This window comes from Semicossyphus pulcher, unplaced genomic scaffold (assembly GCF_022749685.1).
Source record: "Semicossyphus pulcher isolate SPU_LCO1_2020_fin unplaced genomic scaffold, fSemPul1.0.p SCAF_22, whole genome shotgun sequence".
In the NCBI taxonomy this organism is placed as follows: Eukaryota; Metazoa; Chordata; class Actinopteri; order Labriformes; family Labridae; genus Semicossyphus; species Semicossyphus pulcher.
In genome coordinates, this window is record NW_027211696.1 from 12232257 (window position 1) to 12256839 (window position 24583).

Below are 24583 nucleotides of genomic sequence, written 5' to 3' on the forward strand. Positions count from 1 at the left end.
ACAGAGGGAGAGAGAAGCTTTGAAGTGACAACAGGGGATAACCAGGGAAGGTTTGTGTCTCGGATTCAAGAGGCCCAGAGAGGTGTCCATCCTTTTGTCTTAATTAATGAAGACTGAGAGGAAAAGGGGGGAGAATGACGGTCGATTGGGCACAGCAGCAGCAGCGCCCGGTGGGAGCAGTGATTACCTGTGCCAGATGGAAAAGGCCATTCTTGGAAGCAGCCTGTGTGTGACACAACTGATTTAGACAAAAAGCAATAACTAACAATGATGATTGTATGTAGACACTGGTTTGAGAGGAGAAGGCTGAGTTAAAATAATGCTTAATACTCAGTGTTTCCCATTTTGAGTTATGGTCCACCTGCAGGTTGAGGGAGATTTAGAGCCTGTGTCCACTAACGCCGCTTTTTGCGCTGGCAGCGCTTATGACCTCAATTTCAGAGCACTTCTCGCCAGTTCTTACTGTTGCTAGGTAACGAAAGTTGTCTGGCATCACTTCCGCATCCCTCGGTGGTGATCATTAAGTCTGTTTTAAATTGCTCTGTATGCTTAATATTTGCTTTATTCAAGGACATATTACAAAGAAAACATAAAAACAATGTAAAGTGTGTCCTGTTATTAGCAGAAGCTCTACAACTGGAAATCGTACCCTCGAAAAAATGAAAGGATTAGCTTCTCCTCCGCCAATGTTGATATCTGAAGTCCCGCCCCTTTTTGATGTTGATTGGTCGATGAGGGGGAAGTGACATTGACGAGCGCAGCGGTGTTCCAGAAGTTGAACTATTTTCAACTGAGAGCGCTGTGAGCGCAGCGACAAAAAAACAGCTGACGCTGAGGGCGTTTTTTGCTCTGAGGACACTGAGCGCTGATAACGCTGAAGCGCATTGGTTTTGTATAGAAAACAGGTGCTGCCAGCGCAAAAAACATGACACAGACCCTTAATGTGTTGTCAAAGGGGTCACATTGTCATGGTCAACTGAAGTTTGCTTTTTGGAAGATTCTCTTTCATTCTTCATTTTAAATATAACAGGGCATTTCAGTCATTGTGGCATCTGTAAATGTCGCTACACTGTGGCACAAAAGTAGTGTATATATAATAAAAAAAATATCAGTATTAAGTAATAAAAGCAAATTTCCAATTGAAGTTTAAGTGTATGTCTTTTTTAGATTTGAGCAAAGTTTGTGTGACAAAAAATGTTCAGAACCACTTCTTAAGTTTGAAGTTTTCCTAAAATCTCATTAAATGTGTTATATATGGAAAAAAAACAAGAAAAAGCACACTGTATTATTCTAAGAAGAAAAGAGTAAAAGTATTGTTGGGTGAACTCCACTTTCACCTCTGTTAACAGCTGGAATCAAACGCTAAAAAGTTACAAATGAGACACATACCAACACTAATTTATTAATAAACAAAAACAGACACTGAGTCCAAGTTTGCGCTCACTCTCTCTAAGACACACACACATACACACAGATTAAACAAGTTCTTCTCGGAAATGCTAGAGCCTTTACTGTGGAAGTTACATCAGCATCTGCTTCCATTACTAAACCAGACAATTCACTTAGTGATAACATAACGCTTAAGTACTTCAGAACATAGAATTTACATGAAATAGGAACCTAAATGCAGCCAAAGTATGACAGAATCATAGTGTGTTGATCTGAACAATTGGTGAACATTTTTGAATATAAATTAAGTCCATAAAGCCTCTCAGTGCTCATGAGTCACTATGAGTACCCTGCTGGAACCCATAAAAAATTGCAGCATTGTAACCTTTGAAACAGTCAGTGGTACTATCCTATGGGACACACGTACTCATGGGACACATGGCCGTTTTTTTTTCAGTCCTCAACAATAACAAGCATTTTAAGCTGTGGGTTATGTGTGTGCAGGGGGATATAATTGCAGAGTCATCAAAGGGTCACAGTTGAGCCTGCAGCTGCCTCTCAGGGCCAGGTTACACTCAGAGAGGGAGGGTGTTACTAAAGGCCAAGAGAGCGAGAAGAGTGGAAGACAGGAAGGAGATGAAGAAGAGTAAAGCTGACTTATCGGTGAGTTAATTCAAGATTGACCACTTTTCGATGACGAATGGCGACTTTCTCTTGGACAGATAGAACAATAAATGAACAATATGTACTTAAATTTGCAGTTGTCGTTGACAAATTTGCAGTTGTCGTTGACATATCTTGTTCATCAGAATGGGTCATATTGACTGACCTTTGACCACCAAAATCTAACCAGTTAATCCTTAAGTCCAAGTGGACATTTGGACCAAATTGGAAGACATTATTTGCAGGCAATCCGGGTTCAGAAGGATGGAGAAAACAGGCAACCCAAAAACATAATGCCTTTCGCACCAGCCATCACCGGGACGGGAACATATAAAATGTTGTTTATTGGATAAACCGAACTCTCTAAGATAGCTGGAAAGTAGATAAAGTGATACGAACGGACCATGCCCATAGCACTTGTGTTGAAATGACAGGTATCTCCAGGAAGAAGTGGCAACAGACTGAGAGTTTATGATATAGAGGGACCTGGAACATGTCCAGGCTGCCAGTGAAGTGTGAAAAGGTTGTCACACCTACTCAACAGCCTCCGTGCTGACACAACTGAATTACAATGCCACGCAACCCTGAGAGATCAGAGCCGACAGAGAAAAGCCCTTCACAACAATAGCAATATGAATCCCTCTCACATGCTACTGGACCAAAATAAAAAGAGAGCTCCCCCATCCAACCCCCACCGGTCCATGCACAATACAGTCTCAGGTAAATATAGCAAACCCAGTGGCCTGCAAGAGCTCTTTGTGAATGGCAACTGGGGGGCGCCGAGGCAGGGCTGTAACAAGGGCATGGCACTGTGGCATAGCTGTCTGCACATAGTCTAGCTGGAACACGCACAAAACACACACACGTAGTATCCCATGCAGGGCTTTAAAAAGGGGCGCTCCAACGCCAGACGACCAGTTGGGGAAGACCTGTCATTATGGTCTAAATGAGGATTTCCTTGTTGCATGAGAAACGGGATGCCCTGGGGTAACACAACACTACGTGTCTCAAAAAAGGAAACAGAGATGGTGTGTAAAACACATTCAAGTATGGCTTAAGTGCCGTCAGAAATATGACTAAAAATATACCAAGATTGTAGATGCATTTATAGATGGCAGCCGATTTTAGCAAGCCAATCCCATCATACAGATATTAACAAAAAACTGCACCAGCACTGGGGCACAGTATCACAGCATTACAGATCAAGTTCATTATTGCTCATCAAGAGGCATTGTGTTTTTTGTTGACGTCTACCGAACGTGTTGAGTGCATTTCCTTCCTCATAAGACATTTGTTAACTTGCAAGCAGCTAACATGCCTTCGCTAGCGGGTCGCTTGGCACATTATTGCCACATGTCCATCAGTGGAATAATGTGAATCAACTGGCAGGACTGTGTACCGCGTACCGCGTCCCCCGCCTTGTGCACACGGCAAACAAATAAAATGCTCCACAGCACAACTAAGATTACGAAATTTCACAGAGCACCTTTAAACCTGATTCATTGTAATTCATTAGTGCAGAACAATGGTTCCCGGCCTGCTGGGAAGGGACCACCCAAGGAGTAGCAAGAAAAATCATGAGATGATCAACAAGATAGGAAGGAGATAAAATACTTGGCTATAACCTTTAAAAGTCCATTAGACAAGTTAAAAATTACTCTTTGGGGAACTGGTCACAACTTGAAAACATACAACCCCCTGGACCTCTGATTGTAAATAGATAATACTTATTTTGAGGGGTCACAAGCCAAAAAGGTTGGGAACCACAAATGTCAAGGTTGTACCCATTAAAATAGTGGAAGTAGGCACAAGATTCGAGATTCTGGTCGACTCCTGGAAGCAATCTTGTCATTAGAAACCACCAGGACTCATCCTTACATGGTCTTTGACCACCCTACAATCTCTTATATTGAGAAAAAGGGGCACATAATGTACCGCTGCTGACAAGTCCAAAATCTAATAAATGGGGACGACAGTAACATCAAGAGACTTCGGGCTCTCAGGAAAAAGATACTCATAGATTGTTGTACGTCTTTATCGTGGTTTGGGCCACAACAACACCTCAGGTCTTAATCACTCTTGGAGCAGCTGCGAGGATATGGATCCATACCAGCCTGAAGCCAAAGAAGACATGCCGCCTGCCCGCTCTCAAAATCAACAACCACACTCGAAACAGACTAAAGATAGAAACAGCCAACTCTCAAAGAGCACTGGCCGCAGTTGAGGGTATTACCAAACTTAAGTGTCACATTTCTGCGAAACAGAAGGCAACAAGTGCACGGGGAGAAATGATCCATTCACCCTGTCCCTGTTTTCCTTTCGTGACTGACTGAATTGGCCGTTGTGTGTAAAATTTCAAATGCCTGTGGTCGCAAAGTGAAAGAAGGCCAGTGAGTGTGATTTAGCTCAGAAAACCATGTCTGTGCTCCTCACTTCCCAAAATGTCACCACCCTCTTCCAACACCATACGGATCTCTCCTCATCTGGGCGGGATTCAGCCAGGGAAGGGAGTGGAATAGGAGCAACTTCACAAATTAGATGTGATACATTTAAGACATCCAACAATGTTGGCAGAATTCAGGAGGCACAAATTTCATCCTGATTTTAATATTTTTATGCTCAAGGCCTGCCTGAATGCCTCCCATTCTTTTGGCAGCGCAACATAAAAGCCATCACATTTTCAAACAAAATGTCCGATTAGTGAGATGACCTGTCCACTATTTGTTGTAGCAGTTTACTCCCTGCAAATCCAATTGTCAAATATCAGAACCATATTTACTAAATCTTTTTCCATTCACCTTTTTTTACCAAACCACGCAGCAGTTCTAATGATATTTTCAAGTAATGTTTACCTTGGGAGAATTCCTCGTCGAATCATTGCCAAGACTCACATCCTGATTTCCAGCTCCGCCTGGGGTAAAATATATCTTGAAATGTGGCTGCCTTCTGGAAGAATCCCTACTGATTTTGAAAGTACAACCATTAGATCTGTTTCTTGCATCCATTCTTTGTGTCTCCGTGTCTGTTTGGTCGTCTTCCATAGTTTGGCCATCTTCGGCAGTTTGATTCTCCAACAACAGCCTCTGATGAGACGAGCCCCTCTCCAGGCGAATTCTAGGGTAGCGCACAACTCGGCCACCTCGGGAGCTGGCAAAGCCAACATCTGTGCATTCTTCCTGGGATGCAGCAGTCTGTTCCCTGTCCTGGCTCTGATCCTGGTTCTGGTTTTGCTGGAGCTGAAACACCAGTCTCTGTGTTCCACCATTAACAACAGAGCACTGGTCCAGGCTCGGCTGCTGGACGGACCAGCCGGTACCACCATTATGTAGAATTCTAAAATGCTGGACGTCAGAACCGTCAGGAGAGTTCCTCCGGATAGAAATTCCACCAACACTGAAACCTGGTTGGCCTCTGCAAGAATGGCCATTGGAACCAATACTAAAGACCCTGCGTTTGGGCAGGTTCGGCTCTGTCGGAAAAGATTGTGAGTTTAAGGTATCTGGTTCGTAGTATGGAGGAGGCGAATGTCGTGGAAAGTCTTCTTGGATCTGCGTTTCGTTATAGGCAGGCGCAGGTCCTGGAGGAGAATAACAGGGTGGCGGGACATCATCAGCTTGACCGCGGGTTTCTCCATTACTTGATCCATTTGAGCGCTGGAGGGAGATGTTTATGGAGGAGCTCTTGGTGGGCCGCGACTCAGCGTAGGCGGCAAGCTGGGGTATGAACATAGAGGAGCTGCGTTTAAGTGAAGGCTCCGACCGCAAACCAAGCTGCTTCTGTGGGACTTGCTGCTCAGCCGACTCCTGAGAAGGCCTCGATATTGGGGGTGGATGCGTACGGAGTGCCGCAACCACATCATTGTCTCCCTGCTGCTCATCAGAGTCTCCTTCCAGTATCTCCGGGGCTGTGTTACTGCGGCCTGAGCCAAAGTACAAACGCAGACGTTGTGCCATTTTCACCCCACGTCCTACAGCTCCCGTTCCCTCTCACTTTCTCTCTGACTGGCTGTTTGGTTCTCTCCTCTGGCTCCAGTCTCACTCTCTTAGTGTCGCCCACTTCTCTCCTTTGGCTGGCTGGATGACTGATCCCCCTTTTTTTTTTCTTCCACTCTTCCCCTCCCACCCTCTCTCAGTCTAGTCCACAACTTTCCTTCCCTCTGTAAACTGTATGGAGGAAAGAAGTCACACCACAAAAACTCCACTGCAAAAGAGCTGACAACTTTGCACTACTCACTCGGAGTGGAGGCTAAAGAGAGAAAGGGTGAAGGGGAAAGAAAAAGAAAAGAGAGAGAGACAGATCCCTGTATGTCAGACTCTGAGCACTAGCGACAGACAGCAGAAATAGCCTGGGCCTAGTGACGGCTAGCATTCCTTACATGATTGGATAAGAGCGGCCAGCGCTCCTGGTTTCCGAGGTGACAGTAGGTTGCTTGTAAGTCATGTGACTACAAATGGCCACACCGCCTCTTGTTGCAACCCCATGCTGCCCTCAAGTGCCAACTGGTCCCCCAAACACACCCTACTCACCACTGACCAACCCTTCGTCCATTCACATGAACTCTTTCTAGACCCTGCCTATTCCCCAGCTTCAACACCACTTGATCAATGTCCTCGCTGCTTGGTCAACGCAATTTGGTAATTTCACCACTGACATTACCTTTCATCTTCGTTGTTTATTGAAAAACTTGTATCCGAGTTCCAAGAATAGATCCCTTAAAATTATAATTCAGAATAGTATTAAAGCTGGCCAAAGTAACCTTAGGACATCACTGGTAAATATGACCTCTTCCCTCTACAATTCTTCAAAGGTGGGGTAAGCAACTTTGGAGAAACTAGCGAGAGTTGGCCACATTTTTAAAGTATCCATCCAGAAAAATACAAAAGCCATTTCCCTCAAACACATGAACGTACTTACTTATGGCACAGCACAAGTCCAATAGTGAGCTTTAGGCATTGTTGCCATTGCTAACTGTATCAAACTACCTTTCTCTGCTATTCTTCTTCTACCAGCTAGGCCATCCAATCACTTCCTTTGGTCCAAATTAAGACTTTTTATTACAAAACTGCGACGGATAATGGCTGTACCCCTTTTATTCCACCAACAGAGCTTTTGATTTATTGACCGCTGCCAGGATGTTTAGAGAATTTCAAGTTATACAACAAAAATGCTTCCCAAATAAATTGCCTTCCCTAACTTTAAAGTAATGGCTTAAGCCTTTCTGTGGTTACCGAGCATCCCGCCATGGCCCCAGGGGAAGGAAGGTAGAAAACAAAGGAGAAATTACAGAAAAATAACCAATGTTGTATAAACACACAACATTTATAAATATAATGCTCAATTCACCAACAAATCTGGAGGACAAATTGTGCCCGGTTTCTTCTTGTAGCTTGGAGACATTAAAAAGCAGAATAAGGAAGTTGTTGCTAAAAATGGACCAGGAAAAAAAAAAAGGCAGCAGCCAAGTGAAGAGCAGAATATCTGACAGATTGCAGCTTTGATAAGGCGAAGAGCACTGTCCTCTCTGGGGAAAGATATCCAAGTCTTTTTCAAACTGAATCGACAACGCTGTCTCCAACAGACAGCCAAACCCTTATCTGTCTGCGGGTTTTATAGGCCACTCCGTTTGCATCCAAAAAACGCCCAAGACACGACTCAGCTGTGATCTTAGTCTGCATGGCTGAAATTAGCCAAATAAATTATGAGGCTTAAGCACTTCTAATGCACTATTTGGCTGAAGTACAAGGCAAAATAGAGAGAGACATTTCCACAACATATTTACATGCATGAGGGTTCACTGCTGGGTAGCAGTGATTCCCCAATTGATCAGCATGGTTACACTTTAGGCTACTTTGCCCTGAGGCCAGAGTCAACGAGGTAGCTGCCTGCCTCCAAGCACAGAACTGTCAAAGCCCCTCTGATAATTTGGTCTTTCAGACTGTATCATCCAGAAATTTGTTCCAACTTCTATGACTGATTCGACCTATGGTTCAGCCTTCAGTGCGTCACCTAATCTGTCTCAAACAGCGGGCCGACTGCCAAGCCACTGATGGTGCACCACACTGGCAAAGGGAAGAAAAGAAGGAGACAGAAACAAAGAAATGAAAGTTCCCCATTGTGGTCAAGAGGGCATCAAGGAGACGGCAGTATTGACCGGAGGCACAGAAACATCCAGAAGGGAAGAAAGACTTCAGGGCATGAAGAAATCGTGGCTTGGCAGGCTGTTAAACCTAGTGATGACACACTGCCTACAGTGTTAGGCACAGTCAATAAATGTGTGTGTGAAATGTTATGGAGAATGTTCTGGATAAAAGAAACAAAATGCCAATGTGTGGTCCTATGGCAGCGAGCCCAGCTTGCAAAATGACATAACATGCCTGCTTCAAACAAGGCGCTACACCGACGGCCTATTCAACCTCTTTCTTTACATCCTATGCTAACTGACAGTTACATATATAGCTCTACTATATTTTGTTTGCACTTAGAGTAGTTGATACTGTTGTATCTAGAGTGTTACTATTTCCTTTAAGTACACAAAACAACACATTACACCTCTATTTTTCTCAAGTGGGTTTTAATTTTCTTATCTTATATAATGCATTCTATTTTTAGCTTGATCTGTTTTTACTATTTTATCAATTGGGTTTTACTGTTTATCTCGTTGTTATGACACTTTATCATGTGAAGCACACGGTGCACTTATTTTGTTATTGTGAAGCACTTTGAGATGCTATAAAAATTATCAGAAAGCTTAATCCAACGTTTCAACTCTTTGGACAAATCGGACATTAACGACGGGATGCAAGAGAACAAGCAGCCCCTTCAAAGACATACTGGCGGGCGGTGGAGGAGCTGCCTTGGCATGCACCTAGAGACAGAAAAACACCTCCTCAGACATATAAGGAGAGGACCGAGCTCGAGGCTGCCTTGTGTCATCCTCTTCTATATGGTAACAATAAGCTCCCACTGTAGTGAGGGGGGAAATTACAGCTGCCCTTTTCTTAGTGGGATGAGCGCCAGTTATTCCTCCTCTGCAGAATGACTGACGAACATGCACACGAAACAAGTTCCAGTCTATGAAACATGCAAATAACAGTGACTGAATAGGATTTATTTACAAAATCTACATTTGGTGAAACTATCAGAAAAACAGAATGTGGTGTTACAAAAAAAAAAAAAAAAAACCACTCCACAATCGCACAACCTCCCACGTCGGTTCTCCGTGCACGAAAGCAGTAGCCCTGAACCTGCGAGGCCCAGACAGAATGTGCCGTGTCCAGCCAAGAACATCAACGCTGTTAGGCTGCATTCACTGTTTGTTTTATCAAACATCCAACTGTAGATACAGACTGAGAGTTACTGCGAAGTCATTAGAAACAAACATCACTGCAGTCTCTCTTCCCTTTTACTTCTTCCACTGAACAAAGTCTTCATTATGTCAACAACCGCTTCCCTCTCCTCTGAAGATCGTTTGCCAAGGTGAACGTCGTACAAGACCTTGAATTAGTGAAATTTATTATGAAGACCTACTTGTGCTGTTTTTAATTGCTGCAACTCTTGACTTTGTGCAGACACTTAATCCAGTTGTCATGGCAACTGAGGGCCTACAACAGGCATCGTTTCACAAGTCAAGGAAGCCAGTGTTCTCGTCTGTGGGGGAAATCTGAGAAATCTGACTTAGGAGGAATGTGGTGGTTTTAAGTGGACTAAAAGCAGGGCAGAGAAACAAGCAGGCTGCACACTGCATCGGTCTACTTGTCTGCAATGAAATTCTCTTGTATTTCTTTAGACTGAGTGTCCAGATGAAAAACGGTGATAGCAAATCTGGCAATGTGTGCATAGAGTTTGCAAGACGATGATTGTGGGGATACAGGTGTGCAGATAAAGTCGGTAAAAAACACTCCAGGTTGGTGGCGATTCCTGTGGTGATATTAAAGCAGAACTATTCCGGGAAATTTGCTTGGAACGATTAGTGGCACATGAATGTTTTATTGGCATATTTAGACCATAAAAAAAACAGTAATCCTGGAGAGCCTGTGATCATCAAAGGAAATCAAATGACATGTTATCAAAAGCAGCAACAAATTACATGAAATAAATTAAAAAGAAGAGTGAAGACTGCCGTGGGTGGAGATACATAAATCAACTGCTGTCAAAACATGACAGAATTTTAAACAAGTGTGATATAAACAACTGAGGGAGTGAAGGGAAAAGAGGTAACAAGATGTGCAGCTTACCAATCTGTTTTCATCAAACACCTCAAAGAGTAGCCTGTGATTCTGCGGACACACCTGTGTGGGCAACAAAATGATGGGACAGGTATTACAGCAGTCATCCAGTGTTTATGTAGCATGCAAAGCCAAAGCCAATGCACAAACATACAAACATTATGTATGCATGTGCCTGCAGGCTTTTGCACATGATTCACAAATAGAGTAGAAGTAGTTAAGCACCACTTAAAGGATAGCAGTCCCCTTATCAAACAGATTTGTTAAATACTCGATTCTGATCGATCAAGTTATTTCTGTACAGCAGAGCAATGTCGTGAATAACAGACCATTGCTTAATCTTTGGAGCACATCCTTTCATTATCATTCATAGAAAATACAATCAGTTTATTGTATGCCTGTTTGTATGCTGTAAATATGTCTGGAGAAGACAGACCCAAGCTGGAAGTGAGAGACATTAACAAATGTGAAGAGCATTGAGTTGAAGTAGGGCTAAACCTTAACCAGAACAGGCTACGGGCTATGGCGGTGTTTAAAGACAAAAATGACACTAGCCCTGTTTACACTGCGGTTCCGCCTCATCACCGTAACAAAGCTCCGCCGTCATGCAGCCTTTGCCATTTTACACTGGACCAAGCAACGGAAGCAAAACGTGCGTGAGGTGTAAACAAACAGCGCTTGCTTCACATACACACACACGACGCTGTTCCGCCCTGTCGGCTCTGCTGTTTACACAGACGCCGTTTCGCCTCTGCTACGCCTCTGTTACTACCTCCGATACCTGCACCCCACTAGTCCACCTCACCCCACTAGTTACGCTCTGTCTTCTATGTAGAACGCACGGAGGCGGACGCTTGGAACTGGCAGTGTAAAAGGGGCTTTTGTAATTTTGGGCCAAAAACATCAATCAGGTGCTGCAGTCATTCATGCAGTCCTGTTCACCTTAAAATATGAAATATTACAAGTAGGTGTATTCAAAAAGTCTACACAGTTTACTGTTGGTAAGTTGAAAGGGACTGCTTTTTTTGCTGAAGTGAAATATCTATTTAACCCAATAAAATGTACAGCAACAGGGCCATAACAGCAGACATAAAGCCCTTCCTCTGTGGGGAGTATATTTTCGCTACAGTGACCCGCTAGCTAAACATTATCCTTTACATATAGAGGAGTAATCACATGCGGCCAAGCCTGAGGTCTAATATGGTCTGAGATTGCAGTGTTGCAGGAGGTGGGACTCCGCTCTCAGTTAGCTGCAATCAAAGATTAACAACTCAAACCCTAACACTCCAGAGTAAACATCTGTAAAAACAGAGCACCATGGGAATAGGGTGAATCTGACACATAATGAGGCACAAAAAAATGGTTAAAATCTGAACTCACTCTGAAGTAGAATTCCTCGTTCCATTTTGGATTGAGTGTCTGCAACACAAGAATAAACATGATTAGACTTGTTTGTATTTATGCACAGAGAACAGCATCATTAACTTACACAGAAATCACAACAGACTTATTAATCCTACCCGACTCAGACTGAGCACAAGTGAGACATTGGGCTGGATTTTGTGCGTCAGAACGATGCTCTTACGTCGTTAGAAGGAGTTTGAGGCTAACAACACGTCTCTGGGATTGGCGTTAGTCCCTAGATTAACAGCCATGAGGATTTTATCCCACTTTCTTGATGAATCAACCCACTGCTGTGGAAGCGCAGACGCTCTTCTTCTGCCTCATACAGTAGATATTTTATTGGACTGAGAACTACGTGACACATGTCGTTAAAATTCCTCCGGTGATTGAATTGACTTAAACACTAGAATGTCAATGAAGTCTTAATTTCACAAGTGAGTTTGATTAATAAACATTTAACGGCGGCGACAAAATAACATCTCCGTTAAAACACCTGCTGATGGACAGGAATTACAGATGAACCCAGTGCCCTTTGACAGAAAGTAACACAAAAACCTTTCAGATTCTCCCTCATTAAATAATGACAATTTCCAGAATGCTAAAAATATCTGTGCATGGGACGCGCAGGCTCGGGGTAACTTCTCGTACTGATGTTTTTTAAAGCCTTCTCGCCTCAAGCCGGTCTCTCAGCTTTCACAACAAAGATGCCTTCAAAGGTGTCCCACTTAAAGACACATAGAAGCCCATAGAAGAGCCGAGCAGTGATGCTTCTTCCTCTGCTGCTCCACATAGCGTTGCATTGTCAGCTATTTATATCCAATAAGAAGGCAAACGTGGCCACTGGCAGCATATGTCTGCCTGCATGGAGGCCTGAGCTGCCTGACTCCAGCAGAGGGCTGGCTGACAGCTACGTGTAGCTAACCTTAGCAAGCAAGAAAGAGGAAATTCACCAAGAAAGAAGAAGCTGCTTGCAGAATTACGACTATGCAACCATTTTAGCAGCAAAGCCAGTTATGCAGAATAAATACAAGCTCTACATTACACATGAATAAAGACTATTTTTAACCATATAGCAAAGCACATTCCAGAATATGAGCACAGAATATAGATGACAGCCCATTCTCACATTAAGATGTCCTCTGAATGGACTTTACAATAATAGCAAGTAATAGCTCCCCCTGCTGTGAATAGACTTCCTCCCCAAAATAGGCCACTGGGGGAAAAGAGCCTGCCCAATGTCTCCCTCTACACTCCGCTGAGCGGGAAAGGAAGCAAAGCCTTCTGGGGACTTCCTGTGGTTTCTGTGATGCATTACTGCCCTGATTTGAAGGAAACATGCTGCTATTGTTGAGGGTGGCAATTTTGGGAAGATTTGGTGATGACAAACGTAAAAGGATGTGAGCAAAGCTAAAAGGCTGTACGGTAAACGTGGGGTGGAGGTGTGGGAGGAGAAAACAGGAGTTCATGGAGTTCATGAGGTGTGCAAAAGATGATTTCAAAGCGCCTTCTTACCTTTCGACCTACCTTTTTAATGGTTTTTGTTTGGACTAAGGCAAGCTCTCTGTTTTCATCCGCGACGTACAGGGAGAGTTTGACGTAAGGATCGCTGCAGAAACAAACACAAAAGAATACGATAAAAAAATCTGTTGCACAAAAAGTGATCTTGAGACATTCGCAGCTCTTATTTTGTAACATCTTGTGTAAATTCACAGGTACAAACCTGCTGCTCACATTCTTTTGAGTGTTTATCAAACAATATTTCAAAATACATACAGATTGTATTGCGGACAGACTTCATGCATTTCAGAATAGATACACAAATACTTGTTTTTTCTGAATGAGAAAAGAAATATGTTTTTATCCTTACCAATTAGAAAAAAAAAGACAAACAAAGATGAAATCAGGCGATATCTGTCTGCACAAGCACTAAGTGGGAGTTTGACAGTACATCACATTTGAGGTCTTAAATAGAATTATGGATCCCTATCTTGTACAACATAGCACGCACAGACTTGTCTGCCTAACCTTAGTTGATCCCATTTCCAATCTAACATCAAATTAGCTGTGGACACAGGTGCACGAGCTCATCCTGCTCGACTACACTGCTCGTTTCCAGACCTGAAACCTGAGCCCTCCACAAACAACCCAGCAGGGAGAAAAACTGCTTACATTCAGGTATTACGAGATAAGGCTATAATGTCTTATTGACAAAGCAGAGGGCTAAAAATAGAAAGTGCAAAACATTTTTTCATGAGACCAGGGCAAATAGTAAGCAGGGTGACTGTGCTATTTTAAAAACAGCCGATTGCTTTATTTGAAGGTGCTGACGGGGGGAGAAACCCCCCCGTGAGTTCTGGACGGAGAGGCAGAGCTGTGCTATTCACCAGACGGACCAATTTACTCCACTGAACTCAGTCCCTACAGGCAATCTGAGGTCCAGTATCAGGTCAAAACCTTCTCAGAGGGAAACTGTGTGTGGTGACAGTGCACATTTTTTAACCTGTAGCTTGGCACAATCCTACATGAAACCTTTTACATTACATTTTTACACATTAATATTAGAGTCATCTCTATTTACAGAGAGACTGTAGGAAGGGACGTGGATTTTAGTTACGGCAAGTGTTCTGGTTTCTGTTCGTACTAAGCTTGTAGTCCGAGTAAGATTGACCAATCACGTATCAGCAGGCTGTGGCGTATGTAGGAAAAACAGTCCATGTAGAGAGCAAAAGCAGGCGGAACATAATGCGCCGTAATGACATCCCGGCTCCCATCAGCTTCATCTGATGATGATTTAGCTTCTAATTAAACTCCATAAACAGACATCTGCATGCTGACAGCTAACAATCTGTTCTAGATTAAAAATTCAACTTTGCGTCACAAAAGCTATTCAGCGTTCAGATTTCCCAACTTCCTTGAATGCATCAGATCGATCCGACCTCCGTTCAACAAACGAGCATTTTAAAAGCAGTTTTCTTCTCCTCTAGAGGACAGGCCTGACAAAGCTTCATTTTTACAAATCTGCATCATGATGTTGAAATTTCGGCAAAGTTCAGACCTGTTAATTAAAGTAAATCACAAGAAAAACAGGTTCTTTTTCTGTAAACAATGCACCTGCATATCGAGTAATACAAAAATTCACCATAGAGGGTTACAATTGAATATATTGCAATAATGTGATACAATCAATGTATTGTGATATTTTTAAACCTAATTAGGGGAAAAGAGTCATAACATAAGAAACATGCCACCATATGCATAACATTTTGATCTGAATTTGTCCCTGTAACATCAAATAACCTTTGTTCAATTTGAGCAAAGGAATCAACATTTGCTTACATTAGTAATAACATCTTTGCATGTTAAGCATTTGGTAAAAAATTGGTACAGTGTTTTTTACAGTATTAAATTGTAAAAAAGTGATATTTTCTTACCAAATAACACGTTTTCCTGTTGTATATTTTTGTCCGTTTTTACGCTCCATATGTCTGGAACAAACTTCTGCTGAAACACTGTTCTTTTAAATCAAAGCTGAAGACTCACCTGTTTTCAGCTGCCTTTTATTACTTTATTTTAATACATTTATTTGAATAACTATTTTAAATATTTATCACTGCACTGTAACTTTTAATTTTATATCTTAGAACTGCCTTATTATATTTTAGCTTCTGTTTTAGCTGCATTTTTCTTCACTTTGCTTTTTTGTTGTGTCTTAAAATCTGTTTCTTTGCCCTTTGTTATGACGCATTTGTTGTCTTTTGTAAAAGGACTTTGAATTGTCTTGTTGCCGAAATATGCTTTGTAAATAAACTTGCCTATGTGCAAATACGGCCTTTTTTTTTTTTTACACATAATACATAAGTTATAGGGATGCACGATTTCCAATATGCAATATTTTCCAACCCTTTTTGCCAATTGCTCATTTTGATACCGATATTAGGCACACCTAATTGCAGAGAACATCAAGTCCCCCCTGTAGTGGAACTGATATCATGCCTACTCTTCTTGTAGCGGCCCACTGGCAGGTTCTTGAGATGGGCGAATTAAATTGGTAGTGTTGAATAAATAAGATTTAGCCCCTCCTCACATGACTGATTCTGAGCACAACCTTTGCTGTCTGTTTTGGAAACTTTAAAAAACTGCCATACCGCAGACATCTTGCACCTCTCTTCACACTTGATGGAAGAGGGGTGGAGGATGCAGTGCACGCACACTCACATAAGGTTAATGTCGCAGCATTACATCAAGCTTTTTTAGGGAATCATCGAGCATTTAGGCAAAATTAAAGCGTCGTTTTAAGGCTTCCTTAAGATGATTCTGACGGTGCTCGAAACACAAAACATAGCTAGCACTACAGGCAGAGCTCTGAATGGATAAGGGAGGGGAGATGAGGGCCGACGACAGATTGTGCTCAAGTACTTCAGAGGAGCCAAGTGGATGGGAAACTCCGAACATGAGAGGTCTGACCCGACCAGACTGCATCACGATGCATAGCATGTGTGCGTTCAACAGTGCATTTCATGTATATTTATATGCACATTAGACATCCAAATTTTGACTCCAATATAAAACTTGAATTTTGAGACAGGCTGAAACTAACTTCGATCAATTGGCCAATAAAGAAGAAGCAAAAGAAAATCAATTTCAAGCTCGGTCTGACTTAAACATATATTTTTGCACTACAGGGAGAGAAACTATTAATCAATGACTCCAGGAGTTGCTTATCAATTTTCTGTCAATGGCCTAATCAATCATCTACTTAAGAGAAGTCAATGTTTCCCATAAAGCTACTGCGTGTCCTGAAATAACTTCAATCGATGTATACGGACATAACAGATGGAGTGTTCCTCTGATGAGGAAGTAAACAGCAACACGTCATCTAATTCCACACACTAACACAATATGGAGCTATGGTAGAGCTTTCCATCTTCCAAAAACAAGTTAAGATGTCTTTTTTTTCCCACCACGCTCTGGTTGAGACGTTACTGTTCTGTGTTGCATTTCCTGTGCAGCAAATGATATTTTGATTGCAGCGGCTACCCTCATCACACAAGTTTAGAAATTCAATTTGATCCGCATTATAAACCGTCTCTGAATGTGTTTTAAATCTGATTTAACATAATCAGTTTTTTTTTGGTTGTTTTTTTTTTTTTGCCATGGAGAATTGATATGAGCAGCAATCTAATTCCAGTATGGATATGGCCAAAATTAGATTGGGCCTGCCAGCTGGAGCGCAGCCTCACATTGATTTTACGGGAAGCAGTTGCGAGGGAGCAGAGGAGAAAGCCAAGAGGAATAGGAAATATTGTAAAAATGAGCAGCAGACTTAACCTAAGCAAAAAAAAAAAGCTCTCGCTTGATTGCTAATTAACGTCTCCGGGAACCCCAGAGCTTCTAATTGTGTGTTGTGTGGTTCTGTGAAGTGCTGTGACTAAACAAAAACAATGGGTCCACTGTATCGCGACGACACTGAGACTCCTTCTTGTCTCCTTCCTCCTATCAACAGAAGTCCTGCTGAGGGAGACGGGCTACTACAGGTCAACGCCGGGAGATGAACGCTAGCGTGAGCAGCTGGCTCGAATGGCATTTCAATCCACTTGTGTGGTTGCGAGTTTTATCAGCACCTTACAAGAAAAACAAAACCTAGCTGTGTTTAATGTAATCCAAAATAACAGTTTAAAAACAAAAGAACAAAAGGAGCTGTATGACAGCAGCAACAGGAACGCAAAAACAAGAGAAGAACAGGCCAGCTCTGTTTGAGCATCTTATGAGGTGACAGACTGCCAAGTCAGCACTGTCTCCTCCTGTGGTAGCTCGCCACACACCCAGGCCTCATTCAGTGTTTCTTCATTACAGTTCAGATTTCTCCCGAGCCAGCCTGAGCTGCCCTGCCAGCAGGACATCAGGATGCTAACACATGCACTCTGGCATGTGAGGAGCATTCACACAGCGCTAAACATGCCAGGCTCTCTATCTGACAATGTTGGCTTTCTCATCGCTCAGATACAAAACATCACTATTAGACACAGTAAGAGCAGTGTTCACATGGAGATGAGGCTGACATGAATCATTCTGTGATTTCAGCTTGATACAAAGTGCACTAAAAATGCAGTTTAAAAATGCTGTAGCTAGGATAAAATGATTACTATAGGTAGACCTCTGTGTGCTTGTTGTTACCCAGCAGAAGTTACTTATGATTATTCAATTAAAGAATAATAATATGCTATTTTCAGTGGGCAGCCTGTTCTGAGCATCTCCTGGAATTACATTACTGCCATTCTGCGACATGTATTTGCATTATATTTTCAATTCAGGCCCAAGAGCCAACTCTTCGACAAGAATCCGGCCATCTAAGAGTTTCCTCTCAAAGGATGGTGTTGTGGAGTGTAATACAGCAACATAATTGCAGACAGTGGCCCTTTTAACAGTGAAATTCCACCACAGCGCCATTGACATTTTACATTGGACCAAGCAAAAGCGGCGTAAAGCAGGCCCATTGTGTGTTTGTGCATAGCGATCCGGCGTTGTGGAAGCAAAACGCACCAAAACAGCGTGTGCTTCATGTACACAAACACAGCACCACCCTGCCGGCTCCGCCATTTACACTGACGCCATTTCGCCTCCGTTACTACCTCCTTAGCCCCACCATTCCGCCTCCGTGCGCTTTACACAGAAGACGAGGCCGAACTGAGGCGTAATAATCCCGCCTCGAGCTGGCAGTGTAAAAGGGGCTACTGAATAACATGGCTATGCTGGCTCCACAGATGTTACAATTTAATTTAGCAGACGCTTTTGTCCAAAGCGACGTACATCTGAGAGTTAATACAACACAAGTAATGATCAAGACAGGAGCGAACAAGTCACTAAGTGCTAACAAACAGCTTCAAGTGCGATCGGACACTGGTGCGGACAGGCAGAGCACAGAGCGCTATTTTTTTGTTTGTTTGCTTTCATAATAATCATCATCAGCAACATCAACAAGGTCAATATAGTCATCATTATCATGAATATCTTAATCGACATCAACAACATCCTCAATGTCATCATCATCAATAGCATCAATATCATGAATGCAGAGGTGTTCATGAAAGAGCTGGGTCTTTAAAAGGTGGAAAGGGACCAAATGGAGTTTGGTAACTCATTCCACCACTGGGGGAACAACGGAGGAGAAGAGTCTATACAGGGAAGTGGGTTTGCACCTATCCGATTCGTAACTGATCTGCTACACAAAAAAAACAAGTTGTTAAACTGAAAGTCAATTCTTCTGCGCCGCTCCAACACAGCAAGTTGCGCTGTGCTGCCACCATGCATGTTTTATAGCTTCCACTGATAACCGCCGATTTAGAGCAGGAAAGAAGAACTGATTTCAGTTCATTTATTATGTGACGATAACAAACAACAACAGTGCGATACTGGTGGAGAACACAACATTAGTCAGAGCAACACAGAATAAAACAGTTACACTGTAAAAAATCTGTGTTTTTCCTCACAAACCTCTGGACACAAAAAAATCTTCTCCATACTGCATTGTTACTCTGTATGGCCTGAGCCACGCCATTCAACACTGATAGCAATTATATTACAGGGTTAATAGTAAGAGATGTAAGAACATGGTACCTGAACATCTCTATTTATGACAAGCTTATGATTTCTCTCTTTCTGTATGCCGTACTTGATTTATAGGGGTGTAACATTTATATTAGTGTTGAAGCAATGCCCGTGAAAGTCCAGCAGAATGTCACCCACTGTTTTAAATGTGACTTTGAAGACAATGTCAGCCTTTGACTTCCTGAAGGTAAAACAAATCTGCAGCAGAAATGATGGTTTCATTTTTCCGACTGAAGCAGGAAACAAATCAGGTCTTACATTTAATCTAAATCAGGACAACAAAGGAGCAAGTTTAAAAGGGTTTTTTCCATTTAGCACATGAGCATAATGAGAACACTTTAGCAGTGATTGATGGTCACTTGGTGTATTATTTATTGATCACAGCGTTCTAACACTGCAGGTACACAGAGGTATGTAATTAAAATTCAGAGCGCAGGAGTCGCAGCGCTTAGCCATGCAAAAAAAGAAAAGAAAAACTAAACTTCAAATGCAACTCCACAGAGCAACATTATGTAACGTCACATAAAAGTTGTGATAAAAGTGGGTTACGCTTCATCACAGAATTACACACGGGAAGGGAAGTCTGACAGAGTAAGACAAAGGCCCCTTGATAACCGAGACACTTCAAAGATTGTCTAAAGTTTAACATCAGTGTCTTCTGACGTGTGAGAAAGTTTATGGTAAGTGTCATTATTAGTTGCTTTGCTTTGATCTGAAAACACGGGAATCGGGGTGGGTTATGAGGAGGACAGGTGAGGCAGGTGGGTAATCATTAATAAACACTTGAAGTTAAAGGTCTTTGTAAGCAGAAGGAATGCAGTAAAAGTGCATAACACTGTACTTCCCAAGGTTAAAGTGTAAGAGCCCCTCAGAGTCTGAGAGCAGGATGCTGCATGCCAAAAAATGTCTACAGGCTATGTGCCGTGTAATGTTTGGCTTTTGTCATGTAAATATCCCCCAAGTCTCTTTACTGTTAAACCGAGTTGCTTGCTTAAATATTGTATGTTACGCAACAGTTGTAAAAATGACAACACACAAGAGAAGAAACATCAGGTTTGCTTTTATATCGCTCTCACAATGATGAGATTAAGAAATGGCACAGCAGTGCAACTGCACAAAAAGCCCCAGAGTCTCTTTTTATGCTCACCTGGCTCCAATGATGTCTTTCTTCGCCAGATCAATTCCTGCAATGACCTTAACCCGCAGCACTCTCGTTTCATTCTGCAGAAGAAAGAGACAACGGAGCGAAAACTTCAATTCAAACAGGAATGATCTGATAACATCACAATCAAGCCTTTTCAGAACATTTCACGCTGCTAGCTGCAATAACCTGCCTTTTTAAAGTCCATAACCCTGACCTAGATATGAAATGACTTGTATCTGAAGCGCTCTCGGTCCTGAGTGACTCACATTAGAACCTGGCAGATGACATGACATAAGCTTAATTGAAATACTGCAGGGAACCATAATGAAAGAGAAACAACATTACTTCAATCTTACTTTGAGTGTCTCTATGTTGCATGAGTAGGGCTGTGTATTGGCAAACGTGCAGTAAGATGCCAGGAAATAGGGGTTACAATTTATTATACTGCAATATATTCCAACATTGTAAGCAAAAGGTATACAGGCTAACGCACCTTGCTTACAATATCGCCAGTTTCATAGGCCACTTTTCTTTGTGTTTATGCTAGTTTTTAGGGATGCACGATATTGGATTTTTTTTGCCGATATGCAATATGCCGATATTTCCCAACTCTTTATGCCAATTGCCGATTTCGATACCGATACATTATTCAAATGTTTTTTGTCCACCTAATTGCAGAGAGCATCAAGTCTCCCCTGTAGCTGAACTGATATCATGCCTATTCTTATTGTGGTGGCAAAAAACTGCCATACAGCAGACATCTTGCACCCTTCTTCACGCTTGACGGAAGAGGCGTGGTGCAGACAGTGCACACACACACTTAAGTTAATGTCATAGCATTATGTCAAGCTTTTTTAGGGACTCATCGAGCATTTAGGCATAATTAAAGCAGCGGAAAATATCGGCAGAAAGCCAAAGCAGGTACCGATAACGTGCCGATAATATCGGGCATCCCTACTGGTTTTTCATACATACTCCCTGTTTCACTTTACATTTTAACATTGCAGCATTGTAAGATAAATTACAACACAAAATTAAACACTGGCACTAATCTTTGCATGAGAATATTAATCAAAAAATATTTTTTCTTAATTGATACAGTTTCACCAAGCATATCGGGATACTCAACTATACTGATATTTTCTTACACCCCTTTTTATCAGTATAATGAAACTTAATGTTTGCATCTTATTCCAACAGCGCCTTCTCCTGTAGAAGAACTGACAGGGTTCACCGCACAGCATACTTGCTTTACTGCTTTACATACACTTCCCTCTATTTCGATGCAACTTAAAATGGGGACTGAAGTAAAATACCTGACACACTGCTTCTGAGTGGAGAAATTGACATAATGCCTTGACAAATATTCTGTCACAAGTTTATATTTGACAAGTGTTAGAGCATGCAGCAAAGGAGGGAGTGGGGGGTGGGTGTCCAGGCAAACCCAGCTGATACCTCAGGCCATGGCTTTCAGCTCAGAGGGTGTAGCATTACTGAACGTTTACCTCATAGTTACAGGAAGTTAGAGGCTCGTGGAATGCAGACCCTCAATGGTCTTTAAACCTTTGCTGGCAGAGATTAAATGATGTGATTTAACGCCTTTAATACGGTGACATTAACCACAAACCATCCAACCCTTTATGAAATCGTCTGTGATGCAGTGTGTGGAGTTACGTTACGGGAATGCCTCTCCTCCAATAATAACAGATTTGACAGGGGCCCCACTAAGCTATGAAAGAGTTAGTTCAAGAAAACTGATTTAACACAAACACTGGTTGAGTTAGGTTGCTTATATACCATGAAATAAAGTTTGTCTTGATCTGTTCTGATTTTAAAATATGTTAAACGTCAGAAATTTATCTAGATATTGGCCAGGTCAATGTTCATTGTATCCAACAAGAAAAACACTTTGTCCACTAAACTAACATAGAAAATACAACTTGCAAATCTCTCCTCCATCTTGGTAAAACAGTGACAGTTTGGCCTGCTGATTAAAGCAGTTGGCAAACTCCAAAGCCCCAGTCACGCCTCTATTTTTCTCAGAGATCCATGAATGAACAAATGAAGGAATTTATTTTTAGTCCTCCATCCGGATCATCCAAAAAATCCCCAGCCTTACTATTTCTGACTGCGTTAGTAATGTCTGATAAGCAGTTGGTTAATATGACAGCTGCTCGGTTAGCAAATTATTGTGTTTGCCACTCAGCAGTGTCCTAATGTTTGACTCGTGACTGTCGTGCAGACATGCAGAGCAACACTGTGGCATTAGGCTACTTTTTGACAGGGCAAGTACATGCACCAGCTTCTGTCTTCAAACTCATTTAATGGTCAGATCACCATCGAGCAGCTTTACCCACAGACAAGAGGCGGTATTTAAGTCTGACAGAGGTTAGCTTGACACGCTGTACAGCCCTCCACCAAAGGAATTTATATATTTCTCCCCTGCACATCTGGGCTTCAAAATAGCACTTAGATGCTACAAGTCTTTCATGTATGAATTTACATAGGGGGTGTAGCGACAAAATTAAGCCTGCTAGTTCGAACTGTATTGTGTAATTTCGTTTCTATGAAGGAAAGTGTGCAGGTATTATTTAAATTAAGGTAACTAAGTAATGGACACGCAGACAGGGGGCAGGAAACTGACAGCTGCCTGAACACTACTATGGAATGTAGCCGTTGGTGAGGGCTTGTTAGCTTGAATGTCGGCTAACGTTGAGGATAGCTAGTTGAACCCCCAAGTGAGACACATATTCATGACTGCCGTCAAAATACTGTAGTATTGTTTTGAATAAAGCTTACCTCATCTTCAGAAAGTCCATATATTGGCTCGTAAGTCGCAGCCATATAGCCTGCTGTACACACAAAAACAATCCGTCTGGCAAAGCTAGCTAGCTAGCCTTGAACAATAAAGTCCCACTTTCCTCTCTCTGACGTGCGGTGGTGGTCTAGTCCGCGGTGAGACCGAATCCTTTGCTCGGCACAGGGGTGATGTTCGCAGCCGGTAAACGTAATCCTCTCCAGCGTGGTCCACACGGGACACAACTACGAAATTACAAAAAAATAAACTGTGCCCAAAATGTTTCAACTGAGACAGATCGCTTTTGTCAACTCCGAGCTTATCCCCCGAAACGTTTTGACACTTGACTTCCTCCTAAAAGCTCACCCAATCGTGTGCCGATTTCACGAGATTGCTTTCAATATCAACCAATCAAATACTTGGTGAATTTCCCAAAGCTTCTCAGGGGCCAATAAAATATGCAGAGGGCGTGGTACTCGGGTGTGTCGTCTGTGTGTGTTTTTTTCCCCTCTTTTTAATGGTATGAAGCTGTGTCTCGTAGAGCAACTAAGTTTAACATTTTAATGATAATTTTTAGATTATTTCATAGTATTTAATATCACAACCTCCATCTTACCAGTGCCATAAAGGTGGTATTTTGCTGTGGTCGTTCCCACTCAGTTCTGAGCGCGTTCATGTTGGGGGCGGGGCTTGCACCACACAGCCAATCACAGGCTACATCCAAGAAAAAAAAAAAAAAAAAAAAAGATTAGAACGAACTACTGATCCGCATCATGAATTTAGGTCGATGCAGCGGCAAAAGTAAGAGGAGTCACCGTGGGAATTTACTTTAAATCTGGCTTCCTCTAGCTCTGCTTTCATTAATATTCACAAAAACATAATTGGCTGAAAAGGCCCTATAATTTGAAGTGAAATACTATATGTAAAATGACAAGATGATTTATTGATAGCTTAGAGATATAGTCCTGAAAGAAAATGAATCCTTAAAAACAGACCATAAAATTAAGAGATTTTTTATGTATTATTTATATATTTATTTTATTAAATTATTACGGTTCAGTACCAACCACAAGTGCCAAAATGTAATTCCCTAAAATTGTGTTTAGTATGACTTGATGAAATCACACGTACTTGAAAGGCTAAATATATACTATTTTATTGATTTTGATATCACTAAGAAACAGTTTTAGAAGGTTAAATATTGATCACTTGTGTTTTTTCATTGTAACTCAGTGTTACATGTGGGGACTATGGCCCTCGGTGTTGTTTTTGTTGTGGTGATAGTTATTAGTCCAACTCATTGATCCTATATGTGAAGAATTTTATTCGTAGAGGTTATCCTCCTGCGAAATTGTG

At 42.0% G+C, this 24583-nt stretch overlaps 1 protein-coding gene across 6 annotated transcripts in view; it reads right to left on the reverse strand.

Annotated features, from left to right (window-relative positions):
* nedd4l (NEDD4 like E3 ubiquitin protein ligase) overlaps positions 1–23537 on the reverse strand; it is a 55761-nt gene extending 32224 nt beyond the window's left edge. For 2 of the 6 annotated variants that reach the window (XM_069672933.1, XM_069672928.1), the window contains exons 1-6: positions 23230–23537; positions 20434–20507; positions 13194–13287; positions 11658–11696; positions 10287–10340; positions 188–223 (exon numbers count right to left, since the gene is read on the reverse strand). In XM_069672933.1, coding sequence (XP_069529034.1) covers positions 188–223; positions 10287–10340; positions 11658–11696; positions 13194–13287; positions 20434–20507; positions 23230–23274 — 342 coding nt within the window. In that variant the 5' untranslated portion in view covers positions 23275–23537. Of the gene's footprint in view, positions 1–187; positions 224–4904; positions 6196–10286; positions 10341–11657; positions 11697–13193; positions 13288–20433; positions 20508–23229 lie in introns of those variants that run through there. The other 4 variants (XM_069672929.1, XM_069672932.1, XM_069672931.1 and 1 more) reach the window with 4 other exon arrangements.
* Positions 23538–24583: the final 1046 nt, after the last annotated feature.